The sequence below is a fragment of the Columba livia genome, chromosome 6 (assembly GCF_036013475.1).
Source record: "Columba livia isolate bColLiv1 breed racing homer chromosome 6, bColLiv1.pat.W.v2, whole genome shotgun sequence".
NCBI lineage: Eukaryota > Metazoa > Chordata > Aves > Columbiformes > Columbidae > Columba > Columba livia.
In genome coordinates this window covers 9227239-9248070 of record NC_088607.1, presented here as the reverse complement: position 1 = coordinate 9248070, position 20832 = coordinate 9227239, and the positions used below count along the sequence as shown (strand labels likewise).

Sequence of the window (20832 nt, the reverse complement as noted above, 5' to 3'; positions counted from 1 at the left end):
CTTAAACAGAGCTGCAGAAAACCAAGCTCATTTCAATAAAGGATGAAAAGCTCTCAAGTCTTCCTTTTTTTGGCAGTTACTAATATTCTACAGGCTGTGTAGAAAGTACAGCATTCTAGGGGAAGGGTAATTACAGGAAGGGTCCCAAACCCGAGGTTCATATTTAATCATATTGTATCACTGTGAACCCAAAGGTATCAGCGTCACCGATTCACAACGAGCTGCCTTCTGAAAAGGCTCCTGCTTCTAACAGCACGCATCTCAGAACCACAAGAGCGTGTGGAAGAAGTGGCGTAGCTACTCACTTTCAACGTAATATTTTTCAGTAACGTATCTTCTAGCACAGCCTGCAGCTTTCTGTTTATCTCTAAGGAGAGTTCCAACGTGAGGCCGCTGTCTGCGGGGTGAGATGTGTACAGAGATGCCATAATCCCGCCCCGTCTGCTCAAGTGGACTTTGTTGAAGTCAGAGGCCTCTGATGACAGTGTTCCAGCTTCTTCCCGCAAAATGTAACTCTGAATAATTCTGGGGGGACACAAAAATTTTTAAAAAGTCATAGCATTACAAGGCAGCGAAGAGTCAGATACTGAAGTAACTTCAGATTCTTGACATAAGAGTAATTTTATTTTCAACTAGTACTGTATTACTAAAAACGCAGTAAAAAATGAATTCCTGCAATTTCTAGGTCAGGGGAAAACCTTGGGACAGCACAAGTGCTATCAGAGATGCTGGTAAACGGAGTAACTACACGATGCACAAGGCTTACATGTTTAGAAGTGTTTTGAAAAAGTAATATCGCTACTGGAGCAAAAAACTTACTTAAAAATGCCCCTCTCTACTCTTCTTTGCTGAAAGACTCCAGACAGGGAATCTTGAGCTTTCTACAGATGAGATAAAAATTACAGTCCCTGCTCAAGAGCCCTCACAAGCTGTGATCACGTTCTATGAAACGCTACCAGATGGGCACAAATGTACAGGCTCATTAAGCAAGGGCCATACTTAACAGACAATTGTACTTTCCAGAAGAAGGCATATGTCACAATTTCTCCCTCTCCTAAGTGAAGTTCCAGACATCATCCTGTAAAATGAGATTTCCAAGCAAGCGGAACCTCGTCTCACATTAAATACTGACCGCCTTTGGCTCTCATGCACTGTTTGTTTCCTATGCATGCCAGACGCCATCCGGAATTACGCAGATTTTCCTTCCAAAACAAACACAATCGGCACCCTTTTAAGCACATGAAAGGGAATGGACTCTTCTGTCAGTCGGTGGCAGCAGTCCACCTCAAATCACCCACCTGATATCCATATTGCTACCAAGAAACACTCACACCATTCTAGTAGTTTTAGTAGTAAACAACTCAGGAAATTACTGTACCTGCTGGGGAAAGATAAGGAGGAAAACACCCCAAGACTAATCCCAGCTTTGAGATCTACAGTCACTGCAATAATTTTATTGTTTTAAATATTTTCGTTTAGACAATTACTTGTCTGACACAAAATCCAGACAGAATACTTGTTCAAATCACCAGCTCAACACCAAAAATCATACAAACAGAACTCAGAACATACTTTGTTTTTTTCCTGATTTCCTCCACCAGTTGTTTAATGTGATCCTCCATAAACTCCATCTTCTCATTTTTCCGAGCATGTGCCTTCTGTAGCCTTAGTATTCTTTCAACCAAGACGGCCTTGTCCACCTCGGGGAAGCTATCCACAGCTCCTGCAGACCCAGTGTTCTCGGGTGACCGATCCTCGGTGCTGCTCCGCGCATTAAGGGACCCTGCCAACACATCTGCATTTGTAAAAGCTCTTTTTGCTCTTATACCAGGTAAAACATCTCCATTAGTGCAGTGGATGCATCCATTACATTTCAGTAGCTTAGGGTTATTTCCTTCAGAATGTCGTTTTCCCACATATGTTAGTGGTTTTTCATATAAGCATTCCTTATACCATTTAGAAGATATATGCTGAAACAGCTGTGTAGCCCCCTTGACAGTTTTTTAACGTAAGTGTGCTTGATTCAGTAATGCTTGCCCCTGCACAACTACCTTCATATTCATTCATACCGCTTTGTACAAGACTGAGCTGATTTTAAACATATCTGTTTTGGAGTCCACTAAAATTACAACACTATGAAAACTGTGAACAGACTGAAAAAAGCTCTATAAATAAACACTCCGCAGAACTGATCACTTAAAAGAATAGAAAGAAAATATTTCAAGCTCTCAGTATTTATCTCTCTTACACAGTGAGGTTACAGGACACTGACAGAATTAACCCAACTTAAAGCACAAAGATATTGAGGAAGAAAACAGATGTTGTTTTCAGTGCTAAAGATAACCACTTCTAACTGGGAAGAAAGTAATGAATTTTACACAAGTATACAGACGCCTCTAAATATGTCAATTGATTTCTCATTTACACAGTTGCAACTGTCGATAGTGCAATTAAACCATGTTGGAAGCCACTGCTCATTTCTGTTTTGCCTCTGGCAGCATTTAAGAGGGTCCTCGATAAACTGGAGTCCTCTGAGCTTCCTCCAAACATAAAAGCAACAAAATAAAAGAGCTTTAAAAAGAACCAAAACATTTAAACGTTACCAATATTAATCTTGTAATAAGAATAAGCACCTACAACTACATTCAGCCAAGCACATTTGGGTGCTTAAAAGCTATTTTGTTGGCTTTAATGGGAGGCTGCCCACACACTGCATATGCACAAACCACAGAAAGAGTAAGGCTCACAGCAGCACACCATGGCAACCTTATTAACACCGAAGGACTGTTTCGGTAGCCCTGCTACGTGTTATATTACCTGATGAGCTGGAACGGCTCCCCATGCTGCTGACTTCTTTGTCATAATTACCATTTTCCATTTGATCCAATTTCCTCCGTGCTGAAAGTGTAATGAAAAGATGGTTACCAACAGGAGATTGAAAACCAAAAATCATAGTGTTACACAACATACAAAAATTCTTGATCCTCTCTGACCACTAATTTACAACTCAACAACTGAAAGAAATGGTGGCAACTAAAAATCTCAGGGGGAAAACAAACACACACACACCAAACCACTAAATTAAACAGCCCCTCTCCTCTCTCTGCCTCCAACACCCACCCAGATCCCTACACCCTGCAGCAGTTGCCAGCTGAAGGGGGTGATGTCATACATACGATTAATTGGGAACAATAAGACTTAAATTTGGTTTTTACTGTATCGCTACCAGGAGCTGAGTGCAGTACTTGTGCCAGAAGCACCACTCGTGCAGTGGGGATCCAGCGGGAAAGTGAACAGCTGCTCACATACGTACAAAGAAAGACACGGAACTTGTCTTGCACAACGCCAACAGGATCTCCTCTTTCAAATAATTTCAAACAGATTTGACTATATTCAAATCTATTTGCATTCGGAGCATATGCATTGCTGGGTATTTAATGATTTCGAATTGTTGCCAAGATTAGCCATCAATCTCTCCATATCCATCTTTAAAAACTGAAGCGCTCCGTTTAATATAGTAAAAAATAACTGGGACCAGCAATCCCTGGTATAGCCAGCAACTGGGAAACTTCTAGTAATTTTATATACTCCTACACAGACCAGGACCCATATATATCCAGTGACATTTCAGTAGTCACATACAGGATAACAAATACATATTTTATTTTACATCTAAGCCCACGTCAAAAGTTATATTTAGGACTGAAAATTGATGCCAAAGCTTGTTTCCTCTAACTGCAGTTTCCCCAAGATCTAACTGGCTCACTCACTCTCATCATCTCTAGGGATGGGGAGAGCCTGAAGGGGCTGCACTCGAAGAGACAGGACCCCAGTCTTCACTGGACACTGTGAAGGGGCTTAGAGATGGGGCTGACTTATTGTATCTGAATATAATTTCAACCTAGCTGAAGTTGTTTCGTGAGATCTTTCAGGTTTGCTGCATGTTTGCGCTTCTGGGTAGCCAGTTCGTCTTTCAGTTCATCCACGTGGGTCTTCAGTGCCGTTAGTTCTTTCTGCTCTGAAGCGAGCTGAGCCTGGAGCGTCTCAACCTCCAGCTTGCGTTGATCCTCCTCCTTCTGCAGCCTGGTGGCCTGAAATTTGCGGTTTTATTTTCAGTCATATACAAAAAAATTCCAGCCTAACCATACTGAATGCTCAACAGCCATAAGTCTGCACTTTCCACCTGAGAATCATTCACATGTTACTTTTATTATTTAGGCTAAACACTGCGAATGAATGTGCAGTAAGATTCCTGAACTACCCCCAAAACATCTATGCGATACAGTACAGAGCCACGCAGAGCTGTAAAGTCACATTACTTTCCATGACACAATAAGTTCATTAAAAATTATGCTTATCAAGCATAAGCAAGTACAAGCAGAACCTAAGAAACAGTTTACAGTAATAAATTTCACAAATTACAGCTTTTTGATTGTTTCAATAACAGTTGCACAGAGAATTACTCTGTACTCCAGAAGACAGAAAGAACAACACAGTAACATCACCTCATTCCAGTGCCATGCACCTCAGGATTTATTTCCCTCCAGAAACATGAGGTGTTCATACCTGCTGCTATTATTCTGTCTAATTGGTAAACTCAATAACAAATTGCAATCGGTTAAGTAAAGACACAAGGTGGGATTCACGTGCCACATCTTTGACAGCATGAGACATCTTCCTAGCACAAAAGACAAGCTGCCCAGTGTACTCACCAGATCATCTTTAGTCTGTTGAACACATTCCAGCTGATTCTGGAGCTCTCTTTTGCTGTAAGAAAGCTTATCCACCTGGCTCTGTAAGGAATTGTTTTCAGACTGAAGCTGTGCATTCTTACTGGTTAATTTTTCAGTGAATATCAATAGCTCAGACTCTCTTTTCCGACTACCTTCAATGTCCTTCTGAAGATCAGCAATCAGAGAACTGAAACCATCTACTTCTTCCTTTAAAGCACTGATTTCTTGTTCATCTCTGTCAAAACAATTGTATTTTATTAGCAATAACCTCAGCTTAAAGATACGAAACCCTACTGAAATAAAGGCATTCAGGTAGAGACCAATTAAGGCAGAGGAACAATTAATGACCCTGGGGTATCTGTAAGTCACTGGATAGTTTCAAATGCCAAGGGAGTTTGCAGATTCTGTTTCATGACACGTGGTCATTCTGTATGAGGATTTGTCTTTAAGAGATAGGGAAATAACTCCATTTTTGAGGTTCACCAGGACAGCAGTCTAGTGACTTCTGAACCCTCCTTACCAAGCAGAGCAGCTCCAATTCAAAGGGGACTCATTGCACTAGTTCTTCAGTCACAGGATTTTCTACACCTTTCTAAAGCTTTACCTTCCAACATCAACAGAAAAACGCTCACTTCTGCCACAGGGAGTGTGTGTATTTATATTTAAAAATAAAATTAAAGCTTTACAAAGCAAGGGCACATATCACATTTTATTCCCTGTCAGACAGTGTAATTACCAGGAGGCTCAATTCATTTTAAACCAATGACCCCATATCAAAATGTTTCTTCAAGCAGAGGTGAGGCTCAGGCAATGGAAATCATTAATAATTCTGAAAATGAACTATAATTTTGTAACGGAATTCTACTAGAACTCCATTACTATAAATTATACGCCTCCAGCTACCAAAATGGTGAGTTCATGTGGTTAATGACAATAGAAGTTAGCTAGCATTGCACTACTTAAGGACAACATCAATATAACATCACATGTACAGCACCCTACCTTTACAGTCCTTTTAAGGCTTATTCCACCTTTCAGAGGACTTGAGACTGAACAATTTGCAGCACTGATTTTTTTTTTCCCAGCCATTTATGCTGCAAAATATCTCACCTGTAGCTCCCACTTCAAAACCTGTGCCAGGCAGCTATGCTTACACGTTACATTGCCGAATACGTTGTTTCATTACAACCGGAGAAATTTCTAGTTAATGGTCAGGGTTGAACCAGCCAAAACTAAATGTTCAGACCATCCTAAAAGAGACCTCGAGCTTATCCTTAAAGTTCTCCATTGAAGGAGACCAGGCAACACTGGAGGTAATCAGTGTCAAGATTAGCCATAAAGTTCTTCCCAACATCTTTCCTGCAACACTTTATTCTTCCTCCAGTGAACAGGGATAGCTGAACATTCCAGCTGTAATAGCCTTCTATGCATTTAAAGACTTCTCCCTTCCATCTTCTCTTCCATAGGCTAAAGAAACCTGTCTCCTCTATTCTTTCCTCATCAAGAAAACGCGTAAGATTTGTGAATTAAGATGAAAATCCTTCCACTTGCTGCCAAAAAAATGAAAGGCAGTAAGTTTATTTATTCTACACAACAAAAGGAAAAACAGAGGTCAAGATTTCAGGATTTCTCTTTCACAGATGGTAACAGAAATTTCCTGGTCCAAGTTTTTAATCTCTGTTTGAGACTCCACATCTTTATCAAACATTCTAAGGAGTACTGGCAACATGATAAAGCCATTCTAAAAGAGAAGTAAAAGACAACATGAAACCTGATGTAGGGATAATCGGTGTTGTATAGGAAGGATACTTATAAAATTGATCCAAATGGAATAGGAATGAGAGACATATCTAAGCACATCTCAGTTACAGAGACAAAAAGATAACTGGAAAAACACTTATTTCACACTGTGATCAGGGCTATTTTAATTCATTTGGCAAGATCCCAAGTGAAAAATAACTGCTATTGATCTAAGTGTACACTTTGGTTGTCTCCCACAGGTTGCAGTTTCCCTGGAAAGGCTGATGACACGGTGGCAACACAGCAGACCAGCACACAGCAAATGGAAACTGCTCCATTGTCTAAACCTTGAGGCAGGCATATAAGCACTGAAATATTTCTAAATTATAAGAACTGCTTAAAAGCACAGGAAGGATACACATTGGTGGTTTCTGCTTAGCCAACACTTGTCTCTCTCTGTTTATGCACCACCATAGAATCAGTGAAGTGGACAGATATTTTAGTCCATATGTACCACAGAGAAACACGATTATGCTCAGACACTCCTGATGTGTCCACGGATCCAACTCTTCTGAGATTACTTCCCTCACTTCCCTTAAAGTAGCAAACTGTCAGAGTAGAATGAATTTCAGTCCATTAGAAATTCATGTGCTCTCTAGCTCTGAATAGAGCATCTGGCAAACATACAAAATCCTTTTTGTTACATTCTTGCATTCATCCATCACAATTTTTAAGCAATCTGCCTTTCCAGTTCAGTTGCTTTTCCCCAGTCTTTCAATAAAACAAGCAAAGGGCAGACACCTAAACCACATAGCTTCCTATAGAGCACACCAGAGAGCAAGCACTTCTTGTTCTAATAATTAAAGATGTAAGAATTAGACTGATCAGTCTCAATCCCCTCATCTTGCAAGAGGCCACCAAGGTTGGCTCTGGTACTACCAATATTGATTTAGATTGGAAAAACACTTAAATTAGGACAGGGATTCTTCAAATTACATATTAAAGCATCAACTATTTCAATTTAAAAATACTTTGCACAACCAAGACAATCTTCTACATTGTTTCTCAAAGCGCACAGCTGTACCTCTGGTGTTGATCCTGCAGACGATCTACAGTTTTGACTCTGTCCAGCAAATTCTGAATTTCAGTTTTCTGTCTATTAATGATTTCTTTATACTTGGATAACTCATCTTCTGTTCTTAAACGCTCATCCTCTAGACACTTTACCTGAAAACAAAAAAAAAATAATTAAAAAAAATAAAATCAGAAACTATTTATTCTCTCAAACTTCAGAGTTGGATTATTCTGATCCAGTGATGTCTATAGATCGTTATACAAAGCTCCTGTGTTATTTTTTTGGTCATTCCAAGTAGAACAATATTCCAAATATTTCAGATCAACTACATTAAGAAAAATAAACAGGAAAAAAAAGGCAAAAATAATATCAAATTAAACAAGCGCGATTAACATCAGTTTTGTCCAAAGACTCAAACTTAGCAGTCTAATGGACAAAGATCCAAAGACATCACCTTTCCCCAGTTACAAAGCCAATCCCTTATTTTGTCCTCCTCTCTGTTCTTTAAGGTCCCATTGAGTTCAATCCCTGCCCTGGATAGAGGGACTGGCACGCTAATCTATGGACTGCTCAGAAGTTATGGATAGCATATTCTGCTTCCAGAGGTTGCACGTATGATCTCCAAAAAAGCAGCTTCACAGGTAGGAAAAGTTTACAAGTATTCTTCATTTTCCAAAGTTACTAAATTTATAAGATATTTAATAAAATGTTTCTCACAACTTTTCAGTCAAATGAGGTTCACGCCATGAAACAAAACATTGTTTCGCTATGGGTCCACTGATACTCCCTGATGCTCCTTCAGAAAGGTTGCCCAGAGCCACAGTTACATATCCCTCATAGTAGAGCAGTTACTCTCTAACCACAGTTTCTTCCAAAAGAAGTAAAAATACAATTAAAAGATGTAGTAGTCTTGCTCCAAAACCCAGCACCGTGCCTTTAGCCCCACTGCAATCCAACACAGCACACGTTACCTTTGTTCGCAGTGTTCGAAGCTCATCCATGCCTTCTTTAAATGTTCTCTTCAAGTCTTCCAGTTCTTTTATTTTTGCATGATGCACCTTTTTAAAGAGTGAGAAGCTCCTTGAGAAATCTAAACCGACAGTGGCACCTCCTGGGATGTCAAAAAGATCTGGGCCAATGCAGGCCACCACAACAGCTGAGAGGGCTTGAGGCAGAACAGGTACCCTAAAGGATTGTTCTACTTGTTCAAAAAGAAAAGCAAAGCCTAAAAGCTTCTTTATTCTCAGAAGAACCAAGAACAAAAGTGAGACTACACAGTCTGGTTTTCGGTGCACAAATCTAAGCCACAACAGCCCCCAGGGAAAGTTCTAGGCAAACTGAAGATGGCATGAGCACATATGAGCTGTGAGCAGGTACTAAATCATTACAGAATTTAGCTTTTGGGCTAGCAAATCTCTACACAGAACAGAAACTGCTCCCTGTCTCTCCTTGCCATATAACTTGGCAAAATACTGCCTATCATATGAATTTGTGCTGTAATTTGTAGCAACATTCCTGTTCACAAATGCAAAAGCAGTTATTTCATCCTTGTCATATCATACTTTTCCCGTAACTTTGTTTTTAAAAAGTTAATCCAAAGTAATGGCTAAAACCATCCTCCAAAAAATCAGGCTTGAAGGCAGACACCTGGGATGTAGTATTATGCCAAAAAGAAAAATGTTTGGCAAAAATTCTAAGCAGCTTAAAATGATATTCTCAAAATTTAAAACTCATGGCATTCTTAACTACAAAGTTGCCAACTGTGCTGTCTCCACACACCACATATTTACCTCCAGGTGGTCAGACTTCTCCTGAATTTGTTTCTCTAATTCTCCTTTCGTTACTCTGAGTTTTGCATCCAATTCATTTGATTTAATTTCTTCTGACTCCTGAAAGGATGGAAGATATTGAAGTACAGTTTTATTGACAATCCACTTTCTGGTTTTATGAGCATACAGACAGCTTTTCACATCACTAAGTCTCCTTTCTGTAGGTACAGATCTAGTAATTCTGAACGTGTCAAGAAAGCCCCCCACACTGCATGCCAACCAAGACAAACATGTTCCCTTTCATTTAACAACTTCCCAAGTAGGGAAATCAGTGACTACTCGTCTCGGCTTTGTAGCTCACACAAGGTAATTCTTCCCTACTACGGCTTAAGATAGAAAAGGAGGGAAAAGGAGACTAAGATGCTAAACACTAGTTTAACATCATGATAAAATGTGCCTACTTGATAGGTTTTTATCATTTCTTGACAGTTTTTCCTTATCTGGTCTGCTTCTTCTTTTGCTTCAGTTAATTTTGTCATTGCATCTTTGAGGCGTTCTTTGGTTTCCTACAGAAACAGAAATAAATGATAGGTTAAACCTATTTCTCTCATTTTGGGAAAAGCATTCCTCATAATAGAAGTTTCCTATTTGAGTCTGGAAAAAATTAACAGCCACAAAAACAAAAAGTCAGCACTATTTTTCCTCTTGCTTCCCATTCAATTATTACTTTATGCAATTTTGTTCCAACACTGAAAGCACAACTAAAGGACCTTTTGGTTATGTGCCATGCACATTTTCAGATAATGGATTTAACTCTATCACATAGAAACTAAACCAAGAGTTAATACATACAAAAAGAAAATTAGAAGTTGATCACCAGATTAAACAGATTCCTCACACACACACACATCTTCCCTTCATATCCTTTCAACATTTCCATTTCTGTATCAATAAGAGCACTATTCTGACTGTTGCTATAAGTATTCAAATTGAACAGAAAACACTTTAGAAACAGATTTTAATACTATATTAAACAAACAAACAAAAAACCACCACCAAAATACACAAAAACACAACTAAACAAAAAAACCCACAACACAAACCACCACACCAAACAGTATAGAAACCACATTCCTCTGACTGTGTTTCCATGTCACAGTACAAGTACCACTCCACTAACCTTGTGCGAATCCATTTCTGTTTTCAATTTGTTCTGAGCCCATTTTACTTTGATAACATGAGAACTGATTTCTTCTTTCAATTTTTCTATTTCTCTGTTGAGTCGAGTGGTTTCACCATCCTAAGAAGATTGTACAGATTTTATTGATAGATTTAAATAATCCAATTCTTCTACAAGACTCCTGCTCGCTGGCGTAACCTTCTATACCACTCTCTGCAAACCACTGTATTAAGCCAAATTTCCAAACTGTGTTTTTCAAGCCCAAAACAAAGTTTGAATTCTACTGATTTATCAATTATTGGATCTTTCACGTGCAATAGAATTGGGAAGCACAGCACAAAGAGACCTGGATGATTTTAAGAGTCTGGTGGGAACCTCTTACTGGCTTCTAAAAAAAGGGTAAATATTTGGAACCGGGCCTGAAAAACCCTTTTGCTTTATTACCAGCTTTTAGTAGTACAAAAGAGAAAATACCGAGTGAAAACACAGTAAAATAGCAAAAAAACCTGCAATAATTTAATGCTATTACAGCCTTAAAAAAAATAATCCAAACAAGTTAGAATTTCCCTCAACCAGTCATCTGCAACAAGCAGTCTCTTTGATTTGGTCAAAAAAACCCCTAAAGTTTCACAAACCAATGCTCACAGAAATATTAAAAGGAACTTCAAAAAGATGGCAATGAGAACTTGGTAACTTCTTTCCCTTCACTTGCAGGAAAGGGGTTTTCACAGCTGTAAAGCAAAACCAAATGAAAGCAGGTTTCTTTCACCAAGTACAACAGCAAACAAGCGATAAGGTTGTTCTGATAGTGCTTTTAATCATTCACTCAAGTCACACAGCAATACTCAACGTACCTTAGCTTCATAGAGCTGGTGCAATCTTCCTTTTTCCTGAGAAAGTTGTTTGATTTTATTAGTATGCTTTTCTATTTCTTTGTTTGCGTCTCTCACTCTTCTCTCAAGTATCTCCTTTTCCTTTCGGAGGTCAAGCGACTCCTTCTCCCCTCGGACGTATTTCATCACCATTGTTTCCTTTTCATGGCGTGCTTCTTCGCATTTCTTGTTTGCCTTCAAAGATATTAAAACAGAATGAATCAACCTTGGATTTCATAATGAAAGACACTACTAGATATTTTCAGGGCTCAAAAGCCCCGGTTTTGTTAAGACTAAAGTTAGATCCTACTTAAGTACTGGAATTACTCATACTTCTAACAGTATATATCTAAGTGGCTGCAGCTTCACAGCTAAACATCTCAAATGAGTTATCAATACATTAATAAATTGGAACATAGTTTGTTGTTTCAGAAGGAAATAAGTGTATTTGGTAGGTTTTAGTAACAAAACAATTTTGCAGATACTTAGTACCAGTCCTCTGCCTTCCCTCATCCACATGCCAACTGCACAATCCAGGGGCTTATTTTTTAGGTGCCTTATGTTCGGTGGCTTATTTTTACAAATCTCCTCAAACCCAGCAAATAGAAAAAGAATCAGACACTGAGCTTTAGAATTCATACAACAGAGAAAATACTTGGCATAATATGATACTAAGAAGGGGGAAAAAAAAGTTATTTCAGCTCTCAGTAACACGAGACAAAATAAGAGCTTTGTGCCGCAGTTGAGAAAAATATTAATTTTGTGATAGCCTGTCTGAAAAAAGCCATTGCCAGCTTTTAACTCCTGTTGAACCAAGATCAGCTTACAGGCAAGGAAAATGAGATTTCCCTGAGGGCTCAATTCCATATATATAAATGTACACAGAAAAACAGTTATTGGGTACTATGGAATGTTATTAGCTATTTAGAAACTCACTGATGCCAGCTATCAAGAATGTATATATAACCGCACACTAGCACTTCCCATTTTGGAAAATGTACCTAGTGGTCTAACCACCTAGGATAAATGTTTCCTACAAGGACCAAATTTTTTTATATGATACTCAATAATTCAAGGTTTTCCGTATTACCTGTTCCATTCGAAAGGCCATCTCTTTATGCAACTGCTGAATAGCATTTTTGGCTGCTGCATCTTGAGTTACAAGTTTGTCCTTACTAGCTTTCACTTCTTTGTTAAGCTCTTCCATTCTCGCTTCCAGCTAAAAGACAACGTTATGATATAATTATAGGAAAAATAAGACTTTGATCATGTTTTCTACAGGCAGGAGCATTTCACACAGAATTAGATGCTTCAACAGATATTTACCCATATTTTACACTTGGGAAGCTGCAACTAGCCGTATCAACATTTAGCTTATTACAGTACAAGCATGAAAAATGTCAATTCTCATCTTCAGCGAGACTGAAGATGTATCAAACCAAGTAAAACATGAGGCACAGTAAATTAATACACAAAAAACAAGACTTGAGAGCAAATGCTGAGAAGGCAGAGCAGAGCTGGCCGCTCTCTGGAGTTGCTTCACCTTCCATCCTCTCTCTGCAATCCCTGTGCCCGCAGAGCAGCCGTGCATCCAGACCGGACTGGACTGGGAACTAATTCATTGAAAAAAAATAAGCTTCAGTCATTGTGCTGGCACTTTTTTTAGGTGTCTAGTGAACCAAATCAGAGACCTGATCCAGCTGAAGAATAGTGGCCAGCTGGAACTCTTCCCAGAGCGCGTTCACTGCGCAGCCGTGCGGGTCTGGTACGAGCAGCAGCAGCGCTAGAGCAAGAGCAAGTGGTGGCTGCATAAGCTGTAATGTCACCCAAAGGTGGTTCAAACTGTGCCTTAGATACCACCCTCTTATTCCAGAAAAAAACCCATTCACCAGGGTTAGTTTGGTTTGTTTTTTAGGGGCTGAGGGGGTGGGTTGTAAAAAAAGTACAAGATCTTAACGTCAGGATCTGACATTTTTGTGCAATTCCAAACTGCTACATAGAAGACAACAACCTAAAATACTTCTATTACAACACAATGAATAAACCAAACCCTGATCAGCTTTCCAAATGAATCATATAAAAAAAGTTACATATGCAAACATGCATGTAGAGCTTGCTTACAGCTCTGCACGAAGCCAAGCTTTCATCTATTTGAAAGCTACCAGAAAACACAAATTCAGAAATTGTGACATTAAAACACTCAAAAATTAAAAATCTCAAGTTTTTCACTGCAACGTATCTTGCAACTCCAGGTGCTATCCAACTACAACGTAGAAGTATCGTACTATCAGCAAGTTTGCTGATGACACTAAGCTGGGAGGAGTGGCTGAAACACCAGAAGGCTGTGCTGCCATCCAGCGGGACCTGGACAGGCTGGAGATTTGGGCGGGGAATAACCTAATGAAATTTAACAAGGGAAAGTGTAGAGTCCTGCATCTGGGCAGGAACAACCCCAGGTTCCAGTATAGGTTGGGAAATTACATATTAGAGAGCAGTGTAGGGGAAAGGGACCTGGGGGTCCTGGTGGACAACAGGATGACCATGAGCCAGCACTGTGCCCTTGTGGCCAGGAAGGCCAATGGCATCCTGGGGTGTATTAGAAGGGGGGTGGCTAGTAGATCGAGAGAGGTTCTCCTTCCCCTCTACTCTGCCCTGGTGAGACCACACCTGGAATATTGTGTCCAGTTCTGGGCCCCTCAGTTCCAGAAGGACAGGGAACTGCTGGAGAGGGTCCAGCGTAGGGCAACAAAGATGATTAAGGGAGTGGAGCACCTCCCTTATGAGGAAAGGCTGAGGGAGCTGGATCTCTTTAGTTTGGAGAAGAGGAGACTAAGGGGGGACCTCATTAATGTTTATAAATATATAAAGGGTGAGTGCCATGAGGATGGAGCCAGGCTCTTCTCGGTGGCAAACAATGATAGGACAAGGGGTAATGGGATCAAGCTGGAACACAAGAGGTTCCGCTTAAACTTGAGAAAAAACTTCTTCTCAGTGAGGGTGACAGACACTGGAACAGGCTGCCCAGGGAGATTGTGGAGTCTCCTTCCCTGGAGACATTCAAAACCCGCCTGGACATGTTCCTGTGTGACCTCACCTGGGCGTTCCTGCTCCAGCAGGGGGATTGGACTAGATGATCTTTTGAGGTCCCTTCCAATCCCAAACATACTGTGATACTGTGTGATACTCCAAACCAGTATTTTTCTGATATCATCTGCAAGCATGTAGCACAGATCCTACTTATCTAAGCAGAAAGCAAAATAAACTCCCTCACAAATATTTTTTTCAGAAGTCGCTAAAGCAATTGCTGCATGACACAGCTTCATGAAATCACACAGTGCTACCACAGAAATACAGAAAAGAGCGAACAAGAAAGCAGCTTATGTTGATTTATTCAGGCACACGCAATTCCACTTTGTAGCTTAAAAATAAGACTTTTCAAATCCATTTTCAATCACATCATGGATTTTAAAGATTCTTTGAAAAGACCCAAGGACACACTAAGTTTCTATCTTTGGGAACACACTCCTCTGTAACACCACAAGCCCGATACGCTGCTTTGCGAAGAGATGCAGGCATTAACACAGACACCTGACAACTAGTGTGGCATCAGCAGTACTTTGACAAACAGAAACGATAGTATTTTAAATGCTATCTCCCACCATTTTCTAAGCTGTAATCGGTTTATAAAGCTAAGCCAACCAACTGCAGGAACACTGGCAGATAAGTCAGTAACAGACAAGCAGTGACACCTGATGTGACACCTTTTCTTCCCACGCTAAAACCAGCCCACACCAACACGTGCTCTGTGTTCCTCTCTCTGGCCTCTCATGGTTCTAACAGTTCATTGGGGAAATGTCCGTATGTAGTAAGTGATAACACCAAAATAACGTGCAAGACCACAGTTAATATTCTCTACTCTTTATACACGTTCCACACATTGTTAACATTTAACAACTGGAAATACACCCCCATCTGCTTCTGTTAGTGAACAACAGAAGATAAAGATGACAAATTAAGAAACTGAGCATGATAAAACACTCACGCAAGATTTCCTTTATGTCTACATCCAAGAAATAATTCATCCTATCAGGATAAAAGACTGAAGTTGCCATCTTCCCTAAAAAAGTCTAACAAACCTTCAACCTACTCTGTCTCCAGCAGGAAGCCGAGGTACCCATAACGTACCCACCATGGCGACCCACAAAACTGGAACCTCTTGACTTGAAGAGAGATTTCCAGATACACAACACCTGAGTGATGTGAATCTAGAAAGTCTGTTTATCCAAAGACACTAAATGCTTTTAGTCAATGAACAATATTTCTTGGAATTGTAGAGTAGATTTATCCTCTTAAAAAGCTTGGGATAATGAGGACAGGTACTTCTTCCTTCTCGTCTATGCTAGCAAGAGTGATTGTTAAGCAGTGGCAACGGTGACATTGTACACAGGTGAGACACTAACCAGCGCTTCTGCTTTGCTACCAGTACCTGTTTAATAATGTTGAGGTGCTGCTTTTCTGTTTCTGTTCGTTTTTTCAGTTCATCTCTTAAGTTGTCCTTTTCTGAGCAAATTTCTAAAATCAGTTCCTGATGTTTTTTATTTTCTTTAATCAATCTGTAAAGAAAAAAAAATGAAATTAAATGCAAGGTACACCAGCACTGGGTTTGTTTGTTTTAAATTTTGAGATGCATGTTTTTTCTACTTTGATCTGCGAATTTTATCAGGAGTTACAGCCAGAAACACCAATGAAGTCCACAAAAGCTCTACAAAAACAAAACAGAAGTATGTTGTGCATGTGAAACTTAACTCCAAACCAGCAAGCAGCACCTTCCTCGTGAGCAAATTGCTTGTCTCCAACATCTGGGGTTTGTTATTGTCCATGATGACGTGAGACATTTAATTCCTCTACATAACCATAGAACTGTAAATGTTAACCATTTTGAGCTACTCGTAAGACAGTACGAGAGCTCTGCCAGTCAAACATCAGAAAATAAGTGTATTTTTCTCATTTCATGGATTGCTCAGAGCGGCCCTTGAAGTTCACAACCTGGTCAGAAATGGAACCCTGATTTTCTAAGTCCGGAGTAGATATGTAACTACAATAGCATCCATGCTCATACTCCTTATAAAGTTCAAATTTTTAGCAACAGTTTGTTCCTTTGCAGCTCCGTTGCTTGAAGCTGACACCTCAACAATAACATATTTAGTTTGACCTTCTAGCACTGCAACAGAAAATAGTTACACATAAACCTCAGAAGTTACATTGTCAGAATTACTGACTGAACAGAGTCTCAAATGTATTTAAATGTTTGAATATCCAGTTAGATGGTGGATATTTTCGGCCACTAATTGCATTAATTTGTGAGAGGCATACATTTACCTGACCAAGATAATCAAATATCTCTTTACATATATACTTCCATGTTTAGCTACCATCCTTCGAAAAAATAATTCTCTAAACAAACTAGTCTCCTAAATTACAAGGAATTGCAAACTATCAGTGAAAGCAAGCTTAGCACTTCTGAACTGTTTTGTTAATCTATTAATGAATATTCCAGGATGACAAATTCTCAATTCACACAACTGTTGTTCACCTCTATATCTTAGATCTGATCACAGGAGAAAACCGAGTTATTTCCAGAGCAACGTGTTACAGGAAATTCTGCTGATCATAAACCAAGGGACAAAAATCAACCCTACCCAGAATGCCCTTTGGACCAAACATAGAATATTCCACAGCAGTTTTATACTCCTGAGGCAAGTGCCCAGGAGTCAAAGGGGTGCAGCTGGAATAGCAGCTGGCAAAAGAAAACAGAGACCCAAGACATGTTTATATAAAAACTTTACTGTGTGTATACATAATATATACATATATGTATATAAACATTTGTCTCTAAGAAAGTAGAGTCCATGGCTGAAAACACTGACCTGCCTTTGAGTTTACAGTAAACAAGTAAAACCCAAATAACCTGTTAACTTACCATCTCCTGGACTTAAAACCATCTACACACCCACCACCTCAGAGTCCCACTCCTCCTCCTCCTCTGTAGTTACTGAATGTCTAACCATGCATTCCAAAGCTTTCCTGTCACCAACCGACTTTCCTCACATTTTTTATCTCTGTCAGAGGTCAATGGCAAGAGAATTCTTTCCCTGCTCTGCTTTTTGGGCATCTCTGCTTGGTTTCCCTCCCTTTGACGTTCTCCCACACCATCACATCAGAGTGCCTTCCATGAAAAGTAGGACATTCATTTCCAGCTCTTCAAGCAGGAACAAATTTGAAGTTAGAGGGTGTATTTCGTTAGCAAAAAAACATTTCTAAAGCGGTAACAGAATATGAAACACCATGTGGGGAATCCAGAAATCAAGCAACGAACTGGCTTTTGATGAATGCGATATTCCTCATGTCATTTGCTGCCTAATAGAACTATAAAGCCTAGCTTATTACAGGAAAGTTTATAAGCCATGCATTTCCAACGCCTTCTTATAAAATGTGGCAAGACATTTGGTTTATTTATACATGACACTTCCAACTCAAAGAATAGCTCTCAACTAATTAGCAACTCGGCTAGATTAAGACAGGAGACTGAATACTACTTGAAAAATAAATAAGCAATTTCAAACTCACAAATTAAGTGCACATAGTGAGGAGTAAGTAATTACAAAGCTTCATTTCTCCAAAGACACATATAGACTGAATGAATCCTGGGCTATTTTTATATTGCCATTACTTTTACAGTATTTAAGTAATTCTAGACGTTGGCAGGCTATTCTGCTGAACAGTTGGCTCGTCAGTTCCTGCCAAATTCCACAAGAATTCAGAGATCTAAGCACACAGTTTTATTTATAAGCACATACCACAAGTAAAAATAATTCCTCACTTAAAGAACATGATTTTAAAAAGCTCATTAACTGTCCTTACAACTCACAAGAGACTACTTGTTTCATAGCAAAATGTTGTATGCAGCTGCACACAATACACTAGCAAAATTGCTCAGTACACACCTGCATTTGTGATCAGCAAACTCAAATACTCACTTTTTTATAGTTTGTTCTTGCTCCAGGTACTTATCTTGCACACACTTTTCAAACGCCACCAAGGCATGTTCACCCTTCTTCACACCATTTGGGAATTTTCGTTCCTTTGAAAAATCCGCAGATAAGAGTTCAGACTCTATTTCCTTTAGCAAATCCTCCTGTGAGGAAGTCTGATGTATTGTGGAAATAAGCTTCTTTGTGCAGTCTGTGTCGTAAGGGCTTTCCGAGTAAATTTTATCATTAGAGTTTTTCCCAAAGTCAGACTCTCCCCTTAGCTCCTGTAATATTTCCATTAACGACTGTTCTGTCTGATTCGTTTTTGGATCTCGTTCAAATTCTTCACCAGATAAAGGTTCGGGTTTTGTGGAGCCTTCTGCCTTTCTCTCAGAGCAGGTAGGGGCACAGCAGCCTGACCCTCCACGCTGCTGCTCCCCATTTTCTGCCGGGGCCCCATCGCTGCTCATGCCAATCGCTGTTGAATCCTGTTCTGAGGGCAAAAGCCTCGATTCCCTTCCCGAAATAGCGTCATCACCTCCTGTACAACTGATGCTTGAGCAGTCCTTCATTCCAGACGTTTTAGCAGACTTCTCATTATGTGGGGACTGGGAAGAGGCATCGTCCGACAGATTGACTGGCTCCAGTGTGCTTTGCATTCCTGTTAAATATCCCTCCATCATCTTCCTTTGGAAATCTAGAAACAGAATTCACATTATATGAGGTATTATATTCAAAATTAAAAGAAACAGAGAGGGGAAAGAATGGCTACTGAGAAGTAAAATCCAAAAAAAATATTGGGAAAAAAATATTTATATACATAAGCGTTACGCAGAGTTTTTTGATTCTCCAGACTAAATTTTACGTAAATGCCCCAGTACAAGTTTTTGTAAAAGAGGGTGAGAAATCAAGGATAGCAAACAGGAAGCAGTGGGACATAAATGCCAAGACTTTAAAAAAGCAGAGCTTTTTAGAATTAATAATTCTAATATTGAAATCCACAAGAAATACAAGTAATCACCTCTGAAAAACACCCAGACATAAAAGAACAATTAAAAAAAAAAAATCTAGAGCCTTGCAGCCTTCATTTTCCTACACACCATTTGAAAGCAGTAATACGCCTTGACCTACTCACTTATACAACATAGGGTGACTCCCTCACACAGCCAGAATATTCACCTTCCTTACTGTCACATCCTCACTCAGCACGCATACAGTGAAATGTATGTGCACCCAGCAGCCTAAAGGGAGGAAGGGGCCGAGATTCTCTTTCCCATCTGCTTTCAAGCACCAATATCCCCTGCTGGAAGAGCACAGATGGTCTGTGGCAGATTTACTCTCTAAAAAAGTAGCTTGCAGGGCAAACATTTGAGGAGCTGAAAAGCTATGTAGAAAGTGTTCTACTAGGAGAACACCATACTGAGGTCCGAATAGCTAGAACACTCATGGAAGAGCTGGTTATAATGATGCATCTTCTTTTTCAGGAATCCCAGATGGTCAGGTGTCTGGAAAGGCTGCTGGCGTTTTTAGTGAGCATGAGAAGCCCTCATCCTATCATTTGCACTAGGAGGAATTCATCACAGCAGTCACAACTTTTAGATGCAACCCTATCCCCTGATAAATTAGACTATTTACAAACAGAAGGCAAATTTTTCACTTTTTAATTCAGCTCTGCTATTCCAACAATCATCTCAAAGGAAGCAGTAACCTTGCCATCTTGCAACATCAACTTTGTTTTCATACTTGCTTTCTCATTTGTTTGGCTTTCTCTCACACATTCGAGTTGCTCAGCTACATTCTCCAGGCCCTGCGCTTTGATTCCGCATGGAAGAAAAAGGAAAGACATTGAAGTGCTGGAGCGGGTCCAGAGAAGAGCAACACGACTGGTGAAGGGACTTGAACATAAGACCTATGGGGAGAGGCTGAGGGAGCTGGGGTTGTTTAGTCTAGAGAAGAGGAGGCTTAGAGGTGACCTCATCACTCTCTATAACTACCTGAAGGGAAGTTATAGCCAGGTGGGGATTGGTCTCTTCTCCCAGGCAGTCAGCAATAGGACAAGGGGGCATGGGCTTAAACTCTACCAGGGGAAATTTAGGCTGGATATTAGAAAGCAATTCTTTACAGAGAGAGTGATCAGGCATTGGAATGGCCTGCCCAGGGAGGTAGTGGACTCGCCGTCCCTAGAGGTTTTTAAACTGAGATTGGACATGGCACTTAGTGCCATGATCTAGTAAACGGACTAGAGTTGGACCAAGGGTTGGACTCGATGATCTCTGAGGTCTTTTCCAACCCAGTCGATTCTGTGATTCTGTGATTCTGTGAAAACCTTTGTGCCGCCTGGCTCCTCTTCTTCAAGTCCTGCCTTGTAACCAGGACCTAGCGCTGAGTTTACCTTGTTAGAACAGAGAGATGCATGAATCCCATTAGGTCTG

The 20832-nt window shown here is 39.9% G+C and overlaps 1 protein-coding gene across 4 annotated transcripts in view; it reads right to left on the bottom strand.

Moving 5' to 3' along the window:
• The window catches only part of CCDC186 (coiled-coil domain containing 186), a 37889-nt gene that overhangs the window by 4142 nt on the left and 12915 nt on the right, over window positions 1–20832 (bottom strand). For all 4 annotated transcript variants that reach the window (XM_065066957.1, XM_065066958.1, XM_065066956.1 and 1 more), the window contains 14 exons: window positions 18407–19097; window positions 15856–15982; window positions 12460–12588; window positions 11352–11564; window positions 10498–10617; window positions 9779–9883; window positions 9339–9437; window positions 8520–8606; window positions 7558–7700; window positions 4713–4968; window positions 3902–4091; window positions 2818–2898; window positions 1573–1783; window positions 306–525 (listed from right to left, as the gene is read on the bottom strand). In XM_065066957.1, the coding sequence (XP_064923029.1) occupies window positions 306–525; window positions 1573–1783; window positions 2818–2898; window positions 3902–4091; window positions 4713–4968; window positions 7558–7700; window positions 8520–8606; window positions 9339–9437; window positions 9779–9883; window positions 10498–10617; window positions 11352–11564; window positions 12460–12588; window positions 15856–15982; window positions 18407–19083 (2658 nt within the window). In that variant the 5' untranslated portion in view covers window positions 19084–19097. The remainder of the gene's footprint in view (window positions 1–305; window positions 526–1572; window positions 1784–2817; window positions 2899–3901; window positions 4092–4712; window positions 4969–7557; window positions 7701–8519; window positions 8607–9338; window positions 9438–9778; window positions 9884–10497; window positions 10618–11351; window positions 11565–12459; window positions 12589–15855; window positions 15983–18406; window positions 19098–20832) is intronic.